Below are 17,397 nucleotides of genomic sequence, written 5' to 3' on the forward strand. Positions count from 1 at the left end.
TGAACTGACTTTACCTGCCCCAGCTGCAGTTTGACGCACCCCTCAGAGGCTCCCCAGGAACCCCTTGGCGTGTGGCACACTGTCTCTTGTTTTACTCGGATGTTTCTCTAAAGTAAGAGATCATTGAAGAATGTTATGTATATACAAAATATTGCTTGCTCATTTTCAGCCTGAGGTGTGTCAATCTGCTCGCAGAATTTACCAGCTTCCATCCCCAAATCCTCTGGCTTTCACACCAGCTCGTGGCTGGACCTGCAGAAAAAGTGTTTTGTATGATTCTGGCTTGTGAGTCTGGAGGGGATAGATTTTAGATTGTACCACAAACCAACCCACAGAAAGTTGTTTGGGTAGGAAGCCTAACGAGAGCTGCACCTTTTCTGCTCTAAGGGAAGCATGGGGCTGTTGCGGTAGGAGACGGGGGAATCCCGTGTGCGCTGGCAGCGGGTGTGAGGCTGCTGCTTGTGCCTCGCACCTGTCACAAACCAGCGGCCGTACCCCGGCCCCGCAGTGGGCTGGAGCCGTGTTGGAACCGAAGGGAGAGGCAGCAGGAGGGGATGGGGAGAGGGGAACGGAAAAGGATCCCGGGGAACACGAAGGGAAAAGCAGCCAGCATAAACTTTCTGTTGCGGTTTTACTAATTTCAGCTAAGAGCGCTGCGGGGCTTGGCTTTCAGAGAGCGGGGGCTGATCCCGCTCGGACTCGGCTGCCCGGCCCCGGGGGCAAGAGCGGGGCGCTTCGGCTGGGCGCGCCCCCCGGCTCAGCCGCGGCTCAGCCCCGGTGCCGGTGCTGGCGGGCGGCGCGGGGCGGTGCCGGGCGGGGCGGAGCGGGCGGGCGGCCCCCGCCGGGCGGAGCTGTGGCGGCGCCCCGGGGTGCGGAGCCGCCGCAGCCGCAGCCGGACACCCCGCCACCCCCCCCTCAACCTCGGCCGGAGCCCCCTGCCCGGCCGCTCGGAGCCGCCGGGAGCCGCGGGCGCCCCGTGCCTGCCCGGCGCCGCAGCCCGCCGGAGCCGGAGCGCACCGCGGCGGCGGCGGCAACATGAACCAGACGGCGACGGTGTCCCACCACGTCCAGTGCCAGCCCTCCCGGGCCGTCAAGGTAGGGCCGGTAGCCCGGGGCCCCGCCGCGCTCGGGCCGGGCGGGCGGCAGCGGGGCTCCCCCGGCCCGCCGCGGAGCTGCCGCCTCGGCGCCCCCGGAGCGCTGGGGGGAGCGGGGAGGAGACGCGCCGGGCAGCGGAGAGTTTGCCCGAGGTTAGGGCGGAACGCGGAATAGTGCGCGGGGCGCGGGACGCCGACAACTTGGCCGGCGGGTTGCAGCGTGCGGTGCTCCGCGCTGCATCCCCCTCCCCAACCCCGCCGCCTCCCGTCCCTGCCCGGGTCACCTCCCGAAGTTTGCCCGGGGGCAGGTGGCTACCGGGCACGGAGCGGCTGTTGCCTCTCTCGTCGTTACACTGTAGTAACGGTACGGTCAAAGGCTGCGGGTGAAGAGTACCGGGTAAAATCGACGGGTTAGTCGTGATTTTGCCGTTGCCCGGTGCTGGTTCTGTTGTCCCCGCGTGTGAGCGATGTGCGGGTGCTGTGGCTGGGCAGGGAGGAGCAGGGTGGGGAAGACCCCAGGGCAGTGTCGGGCTCTCTCCCTGCCTGCCTTCTTCCCCAGCCTCTGACACGATCCTGCCTTTGCACTGATCGAAAACTACTTTCTAGCCGAGTTACTGCTCTCTTCAGTGATAAAATGAAATCCCTGAACAGATTTGTATTCGCTAGCAAGTACCTCTGCAGAAATAAGAGAGGTTTGGTTGTGGTTTTTTTTTTTTTTTTTTTTTTTTTTTTTCCGAAATAAAATAAGTGCAATCGGTGACACCATTTAATTATTGATTCTTAGTTCTGAAAAAAACATCAAGAAATCTTACACCAGCTATTTTGTTTCACAGAACGATGTGAAAGCCTGAAAAGTTCACTTCAGTGCTTTGCTGTCGGTGACTCAGGATCGCGCAGTGCGAGGCTGCGCGCAGGTTCGTGCAGGGTGAGGAAAGATGCTGGGGCTTTGCTCCCTTCCCAGGCGAAGTTGGAGGGTTTGGGGTTGGTTTGTCTTCTCAGAAGGAGAAGCCGAACTGCACATGGGGTTAGCAAATTGTCAGTTGGGCTTTATCCAGTTAATGCTGGGAATAAAAATCATGACTTAGAGCTGGCAGGAGGGGATTAAAGGTATAAATCTTCTATTAGCACTGTTGTTTTTATAAAGGCTGCATTGCACTTCGCAGTGTATAATCAGTACTGCAGAATGTCTGCAGGCTCGGGGACGATGTGGGGATTGACCTGTGGCTCTAACGACCAGTTGTGTAACGTGTAACTGTATCCATCACACCATAAATGGCCGGTTAGTTCATGCTCAAATGGGCAAGGTGATGAGAAGTGATGAATTACAATTGCCCTGGCCCACTTCAAAGAGTCAGCATATATCATATTAACTCGCTTAAACCATCTAATCCTCTCTAGGTCTATCTCTGTTCTCTACCAGAGAACAGAGAGCAGTGTGGTACTTGCTCTGGGAAGTATTCCCCTTACATTTGGGACAGCCAATGCTAATTTTTCACTGAGAGCAACATTTATTAAATTCATTTGACTGGACTTCTAAGCCAAAACAACAACCAATATCAATATGCCATTAAAAAAAAAGAGACCCAGACGAGTCAATAGTCTTCAAAAAGAGAGGACATGAATCAGATCTTCTAGACATGAGTCCATTTTACAACCAACACAGTAATACTGATGCCATTAGAAAACTGTCTCATTTTTCTGCTCTTAATTCAATGTGTCAGGTGTAAAATGTGCTTATAAATAGTTTCAAGTGCTTCCATGCTAGGCAAATGGATACTCCATCAGAAAATATTTATGACCATAGGCAAGCAGTAACTGCTGTATGGTAATGAGGACCTTGTATTGGAAATTACTTCAAAAATACGTCATTAGTGACCAGACAAATACAAATTTCATATTAATCATAACTTTCCAAGAAACAGTGTTAGTTCCAGCAATTATGAAGTTTCAGGGGAAAAAAAAAAGGTTACAGGAACACTTCACACATACTAGAATGAGATCTGTGAAATCCCTTCTTTTTTATCTTTTTGTTGTACTTTATGTTTCTCTCCAACACACAAACCTGTGACATCTTGGCTCCTGTGTGTTACCATCAATGTAATGTTACTGCTCAGTGTTTTTTAGATCAGCTACTCACTTCTCTGTAACGCAGCATAAACTTTTGAATCCACATAACAAAAGTAGAATGATCCATTTGTCCAGTAAATTAAGTTGTGCAAACTTTATTCTTAACAGTTCCTGTGCTGAATCACCCTGGGACTGCAGGAGGCTGGTGCCTGGAGGTAGCGACATCCCGTCCCTTTCTCGCATCCTTCTTTGTTGAGGGAAGGGGGCAACTTTTTGTATCCGTGAACACTGAGAACTGTGTGTAATGCATCCAAAGTAGTTTTGGTGATAGAGAAACAAGTTGAGAGAGGAAACTAATATAAAGCAAGAAAAACAGCCCAAAGATACCAAACCCCTTGGATAAAATGCAAAATCTGATAAAGCCTTCTTTTACTTCTAAGTCTTTTTACAGCTTTTCTGAAATGATTGCAAATCTTACCACCTTGCTGACGCCACTATGAATAATGATCTTTCACTCTGAGATCTGTAACAAAAACTTTTAGGGTCTAGCTGGGCATGCAAAATACCTGCCTTGTTTCTGTATCTTTACAGCCTCAACTTCAGGAGCCCCACCAGGGCAATGAACCTGGTTTTGTTCTTCACACTCTTGGCTCACCTTCTCAACACAGCAAGTAAATTACCTCTTCCAAAGGAATCACTCTGTTGTTGTGCAATTTCATGTTGCACTGATGGCCAAATGATTTTTTTTTTTTTTTTTTTTTTCCCTGACAGAAAAGAAGTCTGTTAAAACATTGTTTGCCTTGTTTGGAGTTAAAAAACCCCCAAAACCACAACCCAGAAATAGAAAATAATTATTATCTTGGCTGGCTACTGTCTGCTATTATAAATTCTTTCAAACCAAACATTTGTGCTGAAATTACAGGGACCGCAGAACAGAAATACTTAAGTCTTGCTTCTAATGCAGTTGGGACTACAATTTGTACTTAAAAAAAAAAAAGAGTTAAGCTAGTATTTCTTGGCCTTCTACATTCTTTAATAATAAAACATTCTCTACCAGATCATGACTCTCTGCTGTTATCAACGTAATATTGATCAGACTGTGAGCTGGATCATAGAAGGAGTTACTAATTGGCATTTCAGAAGCACATAATTACTGTGTAATATAATATGTATGTTATACCCTTTTACTCTACTCTTCCTTCTTCCCTGCCTTCCTTTCACTTTTATTTATTCATTAGCTTTTAGATTGTAAACTATAAAAGGCAAGTGCAGATATGTCCTTAGCAAAAATTCTGCATCCAGTTTCATCAGCGACAGCATCAGGAATTTTTACATTTCAGTTTATTGTGGTGGTGTTTTAACATTCACTAATTGGTGAATAGTGGTTTACTAATAGTTTTCTTATTTACAGTTTGGTTGAGGAGCACATATTTAAAGGAGGCTTGTGGTGTTACCTGTGGACTTTTATGTGTGTTTACAGCAACTAAGATTTTTACAACTAAGATTTTTACACCAAACCTGCACCTTAGCAGGAAACATCTGCCTGCTCCTGCAAACTGCTATACATGCACCTCCTCCTAAAGAGAGAGAGATACTAATAAGTGGCTGCTCCTGTTCGTAACGGCTGCTCAGTTATACATTTCAGGTTGAAACTTCAGGTAGTTAGATCTTTAAATGCCCATAGGATGTGCACAAAACAGGGTTTGTGCAGGTATGAGAATCATTCAAATCTACCAGCTGTTTAGGAAATAAACCTTTTTAAAATGAGAACGGCATTTCTGAAATCCGTTACTTCAAAAGCAAGTTGCTAACAGAAAGTCTCAGTGAGTGTTCAATTATGAATTATCCAGAATAACAGGTAACAAAGGGCACAAGCAGTACAGGGCTGTGTCATGTTAGGAAGGCAGTCTATGGCAGCGTAATGATGCAAAAAAACCCCAGAAAAAGTGATACGTTTAAAGCTAATAGGTTTGCATGGTATTTTGTTTAAGGCATTAGATGATTAGAGCACTGCCGTGCTGTGTGGAAACACGTTTATAAGGCCACGTGAGGAGCCCCAGCTCTGGGGAAGCGCAGGGTGGAGGTGGCAGTGGAGGCTGGAGGCAGCTGGCGATGGGGAAGGCAGGTCACTGTCATACCTCTGGACAAGGCCATCTCAAAATGCACGTTTAGGGCAAAGTAAATGTTTTTATTTTTGTATACACTGAGCAGATGTACGATGCCCTTGTGTTTATCCTGTTCTGGAGACTGTCTGAAGGCACGTTGTGACCTGTTAGGGGACATCAGAAGTGGTTATAGCACCAATCAAAGAGACTGGCTTGTGGAGCATGATAGAAATGCCTTGAGTCTTGTTCCCTGAGAGCGTTTTGGGCTCTTTTGCATCCTCATCATCTGCAGCTGATTTTCTTCCATTCTGGCAAACTGGTTGTGATCACATTTGAGTTGAGTGGAGTTGCAGGTGTGATTTATTAGTATTTTGCAGACCAAAAATACAGCCATGATGACACACATTTACATATGGGGAGAACAAGCTGGAGGTCTCTAGATGGAAATTTGAAGAACTAATCAGAGCTTCTAAATCTTCCCATTTCCATATATTACCTTTCTGTATGGTTTCTGTCTCCTTGCCAACATCTGTACTATCAGAAAATAACCAGTGACTTTTCCTTTTAAAAACAACCTTTCCTTCATTGTAAGGAGATGCACAGTTACAAATAAAAAGCTGCAGCAATGAGGAAAAAGCCATTTGAAATACTTAAATTTTCCCCTTCCAGTCTATGTAGAAACAATTACTCTGTGTCAGAGGTAACATCAAGATTAGTTTTATTTAGGTGACTTTCAGCTGGTACCAATTGGAACAAAACCAGTATTAGTAAAAAAACCCCCACAGTACTATTAAAAAAAAAAAAAAGGGAAAGGAAAGGAGACACTATCAAATGCCAAGTTCATGCTGTAAGGAGTGGTGCAGTGTCAGCCCAGGTCTGATGCTTGGGCACAGCGTGTCCCAGCAGCGACTGCCCAGCACTCCTCAGCAGAGATGGACATGGTCGGGGTCGTTCCTCACAGGGGAATGCAGTTCCCTGCCTGCTGTCAGCTTGCTGGTGGGTAGGGTTGTTGGCTCTTCCTTGCCTGTACAAGTTGTTAATATGCTTTCTAAACTTTGTGTTCGTAATTCACTGCTCTTTTCCTAAAACTTAAAAGCAAACAGCAAAAAGTGTGAATGTTTGATACTGCTATTTGTTTGAGTATATATAATGATTCTGTGGTATAGCTATGTGTAATATATATAGCCACACACGCCAGTGTATTCTAATACGTACACTATTTATAGCTTTCAGTGTAATGATAATGCTAGAAATTTAGAAGGCAGTCACTTCAACAGTAATATACACAAATATGCATGAACATGATGATAAATTGTATTTAATAATAGGTTATTACTTTCCTGAATGGTAGTAATATAAAAATTTTCCTACCGCAAATCATTACTTTAAGAAATAGGGCATTAAGTTTCATTTTCTTTGAGGCCACTTAAGATATGCGTCTGTGGGTGTTAGATAACACTTTTCTGAAAGGATACCACATCATGAGGGATTTAATCTTTCTCATTCTTTAATCCAAAACCGTTTTACTAAACATGTGTAAAGATAATTTTGTGCTTATTTTGTTCAGTATCCCATTCTTAGGCTTAGCATGGTAAAACTTGCATGCTGTCCACCAACTGCACTTTGTTTTCGAATTTATTTATGACTTTGCATATCTGAAGATTTTTATCTGAGATCCTCAAATGAATTATAAATGTTAAATTATCCAACATCCAGGTTAGTGATTGTACTGTGCTAATCATTTGACAGTTTTTTGGATCAGTGACCTTGACTTCTGTGGTGTTGATAACACCCAATGTTACTGGCAGTATGCACCAAAAACAAAGAATCATTTTAGGCACCTACAAATTAACCTCTGTGATTCTTAAAAACGAGGCACCTGATAGTGGCAGAATGCCTCAGGGGCTTTTTGTTTCAAAGAAGAATTAGACATGCAGGTTTGTTACACTGTGAATGGAGTTAAGAGTGATTCACAGCAGTACATGCCAACCCAAGGAACCTAAGGGAAGGCAACACCTAGAGTCAGAGTCATCAGCTTAATTAAAGACTCTCCACAGTCCTGAGCTGGGAAGTTAATGTGACTGCTGCAGATGAGGGCATGATTTATTTCATATTAAATTTAATCAGTAAAATAGTTTGAGTGAATTGTGCTTTAAAATGCTAATTTCTCAGTGTTGATGGCAAAGGGAGCACCAGCTAACAAGCTGAATGGTGCGCGGGTGCTGTGAGCAGCTAATGGGTCTCATCCCCACAGCAGGGGTGCTAGAATGAGGGGGGGGGGGGGCACTGCTGCCATCCAGGGGGCTCAAGGGAAGCGGGATAGAGTCCAAGGATGTTTAAAAGCTTAGTGTTAATGATGCTGGTCTTGAGTTGCTGACCTCTTCCCTGAGCATATATCAGAAAAATAATCTGAAATTTTGGTTTGGAGAGAGGGGGACTGGAACTGAACCAGTTTGTGACTCCACAACAGAGTGGCTGCTCAGTTTGAGTGTTTGTGTGTGTGACCTGACCCAGGGAAAAGGATGTGGAGGGCGAGCCCTGTGAAAGTTTTACATAGGTTGAGAAGGAAACGTGGTATCTGAAGGACACCTCAAGGCAGCGATGGGAGCTTGGCAGGAGAGGGGAGAGACACAGGACTCACGGGAAGTCGGGATCTCAGAGTGTGTCTGACTGTTAAAAGGCAGCTGGCAAGTAAAGAGAGATTAGGATGGAGTATTGTGCTTTAGCATCAGCTAAAAAGATGTAACTAGGGATATTGGCTGTTAGATCAGATTACATTGCTAGATCTGGCTAGCCACTCTAAAATTGTTACAGAAAGTCACAGCCTTAAAGAGAAACCAAGAGACAGAGATAACATACTTTTATTGAAGCATCAGAGGTGAGGTTTGCAATGTCATCTCACCGTGGCCCCCTAGAAGCAAGGTAGCAGAGTGTCCACAAACTTCACGCTGGGAAAAAAACCCAATGCTTTACCCACATTAAATAGGCTTTCTACACCTAGTTTTATTTACTTTATACATGTATATATCTGGAAGAGTTAGGCAACGGGGGGAAGAAATCTAGAAAAAAACAAACATAGAATTAGTTACAATTGGGTCCCTTGATTTATGTAGTAATGTAGAAACAGTAACAGAAAAAAAAGCCAGAACCATGAGTTTATTCGAAAACTTATGACAATATGCAAATTTTTCCCCTTTAAAAAAAAATGCATTGGAAGCATACAAAGATAACATTTTGATAATCTTTGTCCAAATTTAGCCACCTGTGCAATAATAGTGTGAGGCAATGATAGTACGTAGGTGTTCAATTCTTAGTCTTTTCAAAATTATAAGTTGTTTTAAACTTATTCTGTAATGTTTGAATTGATGTAGTGTATAAAAATAAATATTTCAATAATAATAGTAGTAAAAAGCTTATTTCTTCTAAAACCTGAGCTACCTTTGTAAGTAAGAGATGTCAGGTATATAGCAATCCAGTAACATTTCTGCTCACAGATGTCTTAAGAATTTTGACGTGAACACAATTGTGGAGAAATCAAAATTAAAGCTATTTGCGTAACAAAAGTGTGCAAGCTCCTGTGATTTACAGTAGCGAACATTAGAGGTGCTTAGTGGGTTGCTAAGCATGAAAAAATTGATGCTATTATGTTAAAGGATGACACTTAGGTTGTTTTATTTTCCTGTAGCTTGAGACAGTTACGACGTGCTAGCACTTGATATCACATTTGCTTTAAAGTATGTATCATTAAAAAGATGGACTTTGTCTTCAAAGGTGGGCCTGTTCTTTAAGGTGGGAATCCTGTTCCTTCTCTTGCCACTCACTCATGGGCAAGTACCATGCGTGACCCCTTGAATGATCCTAATTCTCCTTTGCGCTAATTGTGCTTTGCCTGAGAGGAGGTCCCTGGCTGGCAGTGTGAGTATTGTGTCCAGTTTTGGGCACCTCAATACGAGAGGGATATCGAGGTGCTGGAGCGAGTGCAGAGGAGGGCAACGAAGCTGGTGAAGGGCCTGGAGAATAAATCCTATGAGGAGTGATTGAAGGAGCTGGGACTGGTCAGTTTGAGGAGGAGAAGGCTGAGGGGAGACCTCGTCACTCTCTACAGCTACCTGAAAGGACACTGTAGAGAGGTTGGTGCTGGTCTCTTCTCACAGGTAATTAGTGACAGAACACGAGGGAACGGCTTTAAACTCCAACAGGGGAGGTGTAGACTGGATATTAGGAAAAAAATTTTCACAGCAAGAGTGGTCAGACAGTGGAACAGGCTGCCCAGGGAGGTGGTGGAGTCACCATCCCTGGGTGTGTTTAAGGGTCGTTTGGATGAGATGCTGGGGGATATGGTGTAGGGGAGAACTTTGTAGACTTGGGCTGATGGTTGGACTTGATGATCCAATGGGTCCTTTCCAACCTGAATGATTCTGTGATTTGGTGTCCTGCGGTTGTTTATCAGAGAGCCCTGGCTTTCATCTGTAGGTGTGGTAGGTAGACAGTTTTCCCACCCTGTGGGTGAGATGCAAAAGTTTCCTGTGCTCACAAAACCAAGACCTGCTGAAGGATTTTCATGGGGGAAGGGGAAAGCGAGGGCAGACGCCTGTGCCCAACAGTCGCGTTGGCAGCAGTAACTGCTCTGTTCGTGCTCCTGTGTGGGGTGGGGCAATTTCCTGGGCAGGAGAAGGTACCAGAGCTTTGCTTTGAGATCTCAGGTGTCGTGCAGTTCAGTACACCAAAGTCCATTAAGCTTAAGGGAGGCTGAGCTCCTCAACTGTTAGGTGTCTGCGGCGAGGGCTGAGTGCCCCTCCGGGGACCCCATTTCCTTGTCCTCTGCTGCTGGGGAACCGATCAGTCAGCGTCTGGCAATTTGCTGCATCCGGTGCTGGATTTATTCTTCAGTACAACGGTCAAGGCATGAAGGAATGTTATTTAAATAATATTGGTTTGTTTGCCTTTATGTTTTTAAAGTTGTGGTTTCAGCAATGTAACAGCGAGTGTCTATCCCTTGGCTTAGTTTTCCTTGGATATCATCGATGAATAACAGGTTTACATTTTGAAATGAGCTTTTTTTCTTTTGTAAAATCAATTGCTTAGGCAGGAGAAGTCCTGACTTCCCAATTAAGCAATTTATCTAAAAGAAATCTTTTTTCCCCTTCCCTTTAGAGCATTAAACACTTTCTCAGCTTGAAAGCTGCATCAGTCTGCCAGGATGGGATTAATGCCACAAACATTTCTCTTCATATTTGCTGCAGAGATGACCTGCAGACATGAGCATCATGTTAAAAAATAGCTTTTATGATTCCTTGTGTGTGATAACTGAGAGCCAAAACCTCCCTCTGTTTGCCTTTATTTCTTCTTACCGGCTAGAGGAGGGGAGCAGGTGCAAGACCTAGTGCCCCCTCCCTGATGGCCCATCCATCCCCTCTCCCAGCCCTGCCGCTGCCCCAGCCTGGGGCTGTTGCTGGTGTCGCTTTCTGGCTGTGGTGGGTCTGGCTTCGCCGTGTCCCGGTCTCTGCGTGCACCACGGGAGCATCGGCACACGCGGTTTCCTCCGTGTTCCACACTACGGGCTGTTTATGAACACAGCAACCTGGTGTCCTAAGACCTGGTCTGAGGCTGGTCCCACTGAACAGCAGGGAAGCCTTTGGGCTTAATTTAGCTCTTTGGATAAACCTCGAGAAGGGAGGAGACTTTCTATTTTTCTCTTTAACCTGTTTGCTGTTGTCAGTATAAATAAATTCGGACATGTTCTGAGATTACCAATCACAGCTCCTGGATGGTGAAAGGAATCAAGCCCCCAAAGCTTTTGAGCTCACATTTTACCCATACAAGCAAATCCAGTGTGTGTGGCAATGAGCAGCACAATAGACTGTTTATTCAGTCCCTGTCCTAACCTTGCTCCTCCATGAGGTTGGAAGGAAATTACTGTGCTTCTGCATCGGCCCCTTGTGGGACGTATTAGTTTCTGCTGCTTGTAAGGATCCTTTCCTTTCTGCTAATCCAAACCCATAAAAGCATTTTAGCAGTGCTGGAATGATTGACTAAAGGTTTTCTTGCTGTAATTTATACATATATCAATAATTACTTAGTTGACCTTTTCTTTTGTACAGGACACAGTGTCTAATGGCTGGAGCTAAAAACTGGAAAATTGGAATTTGGGGCAGGCTCACAAACTCTGTTACCTCTGGCAGTAACATTGTGTTCATCCAGGGAGAGATTCTGCACTTGTTTGTTTATGTTAAGCTTTTCCATGGAATTAAGGCAAACTCTTTCAGTTAACTGTTTCTCTTTTGGAAGTGGGAGGAAACTTTCTGCTGATTTACCATGCTGACCCAGCTTGCCTGAAGGTCAGTAACCTTAGCACTGTGGCGAGGGGAGCTGAGGCCTCTCGTTTTCTTTTCCTTTGTGCTATAGTGCAAGGGGTTTGTGGGTTTGCATTTCCTTCTGGGTGTGAGTATTTGTAGGTTGTTTGCATGGGAGAGTCATGAGCAAGTGAACGACCATGACATAAAATGAGATTATGCCAGTTGCTGGACAGACTGGGGGGAATCGACATAGGCTTAGTCCCTGTGTCACTCGGTTCAGCCAAGCCTGGGGCAGCAGTGTTTTTTGAGGAAAGGGAGGAAAAAGAGAAAGGATGACAAGACTGAATGAGAGGAAGAAAAGTGAATGTCTCAGAGCTACTCTGGTGACCTCAGGAGATGTGTCTGTTGATGGCACATCATGTGTACCTTGCGTGTGTGTGCACCTGTTAGACTTGGTTTGATTTTTGCTTTCAACCCTGAGGTGACAGCGATGTGCTCAGACAAGAAATATTTTCAACTAATTTTTCACACAAAGTATCTGATTTATGGAAGTCAATACAACCAAGGATTTGTCTGTTTAAAGACCAAATATATGCTACCCATGACTCTCTTTCCCTGTGATAATTTTTCAGCTGTGAATTTCTCACAGTTGCCTTCAGTAAAATCTCAATTTACATCCATGAGTACATATTTTTTGTACAGATTTAGTCTGGAGTTTAAAAAATTTCAGTTTTATAATTCACCAGCTGTAATGTGTTTTCTGGGAACATTAGTGTCTCTGAAATTTGATTATGCAAATATTTGCAGAGGGCAAACAAAAGCTCAGCAAAAACAAATCCATAAAATAATTAAGGAAATATTGGTGTTCTTCTGTTTTTATAGTATTTGATCCTCTCTAAACATTTTCCAGACTCTCTGGATGCTTCTTTCTTCCTCGGTGATTTAGAAGTCTCAGCAACACTAGTTGCATCCTAAGTGAGGTCACATTTACTGGAGAAACCCATCAAGCAGCTGATGCCATTTTAAGATATTTTTAAGATACCTTTGGCAATATTTTATAGTTTCAAATAACCTTACCAGCATCATCAGAATGTAACACTAACCACTGTTCAGATTTGAGGACTCTTCAGGTATGAAGAAGAATAATTTTAGATGGCTATTGAATTTAGGCCCCTTGGTTATTGGTCGGCAGCTGTGGTTTTCAACATCTAGGACTTAAATACCAAATCACTGACTTGGTGGTTATGCTGTGAAAGATACGTATTTCATTCATTATAAGTACACAGCCTTTTTTTTTTTTCCTGTAAGAATTTTGGAATTTTCAGTTGTTTTTGTCATACATGTTGGCTTGAAATTCTGCAGTGTCACTGTAGCAATCCTGAGGCAGATAAGTTAAATTTGGATTGAGCTTCAGACTCATGGAATCAAGCTGTTTGTGTATCCAAAGAAGCAGCCGAAGCCCCAGGTCTGTCAAGGATTCAGCTGAGCACTGCCAGCTTGTGGAAGTCAGGTAGTGGGGAACCATGTCAGGTCGTAAGAGATAACATGGGAGCCCTCCTCTCTTCTGTGTGATAGCTTTGGAAGGGAGAGATTTGCTCTCTACCTGGCCTTGTGTTCCTAGCACAGCTCTGTAATTTTTGTACTGGGTTGGAGCTGCACAAAGTGAATGTATTTATAGTCTCAGTCAGTGTTCAAGATGAGCATTATGCATAAAATTGCTTGCTGAAGTAACTTTCCTGATGCCGCAAGAGAGCTAGGCCAATAGAGAATTTGGGTCACCATACCTAAGATTTCTGTAATTAAAACAGCTTTTATAGAGCATATTTGCATTTTTACATGGAATAGTTGATAAAGCTTTTAAGTTTCAGCCAATCTATCCCCTTTCTTCCTGAAATATATTTTTGTAACTGCAAATCTAAGTCATTTAGCATCAAATTCTGCTAAAGAAAAAAAAAATCATCATTGCAAGATTTTAAAAAACTTACTTCTTACGTTGAGAGAGATTTATAAATGTGGGTTGGTTTTTTTTTTGCATGCGTCACCCTCTGAGTACTATCTGTACAAAGCCCTACAAAGTAAAGCTGGCATGGGTTACATGCCATGGAAATAAAAAAGAATGAGTTTGAATGAAAAAAACCCATTTGAGACTCAAGATTTTTATGTTTCATTTTTAAACTGTAATCAAAAAAGTACCGTATACTCTCATTTGATGAATGCTGCATACGCTGCAGAAAAAATGCATTGCAAGATTTTGGAAAAGTGCCTGCAACTCATACAGTGGTTTTGGGACAGAATTTTTTTGTTTTATGGTACAGTATTTTTAAAAACACTAACAATTCTCAAGCTGCCTTCTTGCTCAGCTCAGTTATTTTTTGAAGAGAAATCCAATGTGCTCATTATTTTCCAGTATTTCTTGTATGTTGTTACTGTGGAGAAAACAGTACATATCCTCACAGATCAGTCTTTAATGATTTCTAGATTTAGAGCAAAGGAATGAAATTACTAACATTAGAGTTTAGCTCAAATTTTGGCTTTTATTTAATAACTGCTTCTGATGATGACTGGTGTGATCATGCACAGTTATACAATTAGTATTTATATTTTAACTTTTTAAATTAAAGTGTTGAGCTGGTATACAATATATAGAGTAGTATGCGATAATGTAAGAGTCCTCCAGTACTATAAATGTTTGACAGTCTCATAATGTCAAAGCTTAAATTATTGAATAGCTACAATTCTGCTGTAGAAAGTGCAATGTAGATTAATAGACATAAAAGGAATCATGTTCCAGATGAAGTAGCTGACTAAATATATCATCTAAGTGGTTGATAAAGTAGCTAAATTACTGTAAACAAACAATAAAACGTCTTAGAGGAAATAGCTCAGAGAAGTTGCATACTGGAAGAGTAAAAAGATAAATGCAAATTGTAAATATATAAAAGGAAAAGGCTGGATGGCAGTTTTTCGATGTAATATATAGGTTGTCTTGGCTATCTGTCTAATAAAGTTGGTGTTCTTGTAGTAATGGCTATTCCCTGTGACACAGAGTAATACATAGCAGATGACCATCAATATAAGATAGATACAATCTATTTCTGCCACAGAAATATTTCTGGTCACTCTAATATGAAAAAGTTCAGTAAAAGTAAAATGTTGAGACTGTATAAATCATTAATCAATATTAAGTCATCTTAACGCATAAGGGGATGAGAAACCAGAGTCCCTAGATATTTGTTTTACCAGTGAGCCCAATTCTGCAGAGTATCAGTTTACTGTATAACACACAAATGGCTTTTTAAAAATTTTCTTTATCATAGCCCTTGATAGTTTTAGTTTCCAGGAAAATATCCAGGCTGGAACTGATCACCCACTACCTACCCCTAATGCTGAAGATGTCAAACACATGGTTTTATGCCAAAGGTATTTGTAGAGCATCAAAGCTCTTGTCTGCCAGTCAGTGGCTAAATGCCATCAGCAGCAGAGACAGCTGGGTTTTCAGGATGTAGGTAAGGTAGAGTTGTGCTGTAAAATACTCTTACTTCACAGAGTACACCTGGAGTGCTGCATCCAGCTCTGGAGTCCTCAGTACAGGAAAGACATGGACCTGCTGGAGCAGGTCCAGAGGAGGCCACGAAGATGCTCAGGGGGCTGGAGCACCCCCTGCGAGGACAGGCTGAGAGAGTTGGGGGTGTTCAGCCTGGAGATGAGAAGGCTCTGGGGAGACCTTATAGCGGCCTTCCAGTACTTCAGGGGGGCTACACGGAAGGTGGAGAGGGACTCTGCATCAGGGACTATAGGGATAGGACAAAGGGTAATGCTATTAAACCAAAATAAGGTAGGTTTAGATTAGATGTAAGGAAGAAATTCTTCCCTGTGAGGGGGGTGAGGCCCTGGCACAGGTTTCCCAGAGCAGCTGTGGCTGCCCCCTCCCTGGCAGTGTCCAAGGCCAGGTTGGACGGGGCTTTGGGCAACCTGGGCTAGTGGAAGGTGTCCCTGCCCGGGGCAGGGGGTTGGGACTGAATGAGCTTTAAATGTCCCTTCCAACCCAAACCATCCTATGATTCTATGAAAAAGGTGAAAATTAAAAGTACCAGCAATGGCAGCAGAGTTGTCAATAATATCCCCTCCCAGCTAATGAGAGGCAGCCTGTGTCTTGTGGGATTGTACCTTACTTTGTGCTAACTTTTTCTCTTTTTATTTTTCATCCTACTTCCAGTGGAGAACTCTCATGTAGATCAAAAGGTAGTGGTAATGAGCTGAGATGACGAAGCTTTCAGAAGAAAAGGGGAGGAAAAGAGATAAAACACTGTAACTGTTTTCAGTAAGGAGGCTTGCTTGAAAATACTGTATTTCTGATTCTTGGTGTTCTCCCAAAATTATGCTTAAAAAAAGATCATAAAAAGTTTCTAATAAAATGAAGGTAGTAAGAAGTAATACTAAAATTACGCTGATAACTTCTAAATTCAGTATTATTTTATGTAACTAATTTATTCATTATGATTTATGAAGAACATTGATGGCTACAAAAGCTAGATAATAGACTAGTTTTATCATTTTAATAACAGACCTAATCCCACAATCATTATTTAATAAAAGCTCTTCTTTTCAGAGGTTTTCTTGCATGTGTGTTCCTGAATCAGGTCTGTGGTTTTTAAAATATTCTGTAGGTGACAATTTACGTTTTCAAAAAACACATGAAGAAATGATCACATTCTTGCCCCATACCAATACGACGAACAATTAAGCACTATTAATTCCCTTTTATGATGGGCATTGAGGCAAAGGAAACTTATATGTCTTGTGCAAGGCTGCTGAGAAATTAATGTTAAAGATGATGAGACCTTGAGGATTCCTCTCTCTTTTCAATACCCAGCTGAAATACAACAATATTCAAGAGGAAAAGTACTGACATAACAGTTTGTAACCCTAAAAAAAAAAAAAAAAAAGAAAATGAGAAGACAGAAACTCAGCAAAATGAAGGAACGCCCCATTTCGATTCATCCTTTCCACCAAATGACAACTCCCTGGTCAGCAGAGACTCATCAGGTGTCTCATCCAAGTGGAGAGTGTTTTAATCCTTAGCATAATTTCTCATTCATCCTGGTCATCTGTTGTGTGTATTACCCAATAAATAATGACCTTGTCCTCTTACCCCATGTATATCTGAATTATAGTCTCTGCTCACAGTAAAAGTTGCCTGACCAATGTGACTCGGAGAGGAAGAATTGCATTTCTTTATATGATCAGTCTCCGAAACCCCAGTCTTGCTCCTTTTTAAGACAAAGTGGCAAAAGTCCCATTGATTTTTAAGAAAACAGTCACTGCATAGGTGAGTTCTGAATTTTCATATTAAAATACAATTATGATATTTAAGTAAGGTAACTGCCTCTAAGATAAATCATACCTGAACATGGAAAGACTGTTGGTGGGACAAATATCAAAAGAACTCCAAAGTCTGAACTTGAACGGCCTCTAAAGCTTCATCTAGAATTTAATATTTGCTGCCAAATTTTCAGGTATCCTATGAGCTACAGGTCAGCTTTAGGCTCTCAGACAAGGTGTAGAATAATGCTGGTAATGTATTTCTCCCTGTTGTCATTTCCCATGACATCACCAGATACGTCCGTTTGCCAGAGGCACCCACGAGGGAGTTGTTGCTCCTGGCCATGTTTCTTCCTTTCTGCATTCCTGAGCAAGAGCTCTGCTGGGGCAGCCAAGGAAGGAAGTGCAGTATTTGTGCGTGGGAGAAGCTGGAACAAATGCCCTTTGGGATCACATACTTTTCATTTACTACTCTCTTGAGAATTGCTTATAAACGTTCCACTTTCAAATTAC

The 17,397-nt window shown here is 42.8% G+C and overlaps 1 protein-coding gene across 1 annotated transcript in view; it reads left to right on the forward strand.

The window, feature by feature from the left end:
• Window positions 1-1,012: 1,012 nt before the first annotated feature.
• DPP10 (dipeptidyl peptidase like 10) overlaps window positions 1,013-17,397 on the forward strand; it is a 556,222-nt gene continuing 539,837 nt past the window's right edge. Inside the window, exon 1 of the mRNA XM_074910324.1 lies at window positions 1,013-1,095. Coding sequence (XP_074766425.1) covers window positions 1,036-1,095 — 60 coding nt within the window. The 5' untranslated portion in view covers window positions 1,013-1,035. The remainder of the gene's footprint in view (window positions 1,096-17,397) is intronic.

The sequence above is a fragment of the Athene noctua genome, chromosome 7 (genome assembly GCF_965140245.1).
Source record: "Athene noctua chromosome 7, bAthNoc1.hap1.1, whole genome shotgun sequence".
NCBI classification, from domain to species: Eukaryota; Metazoa; Chordata; class Aves; order Strigiformes; family Strigidae; genus Athene; species Athene noctua.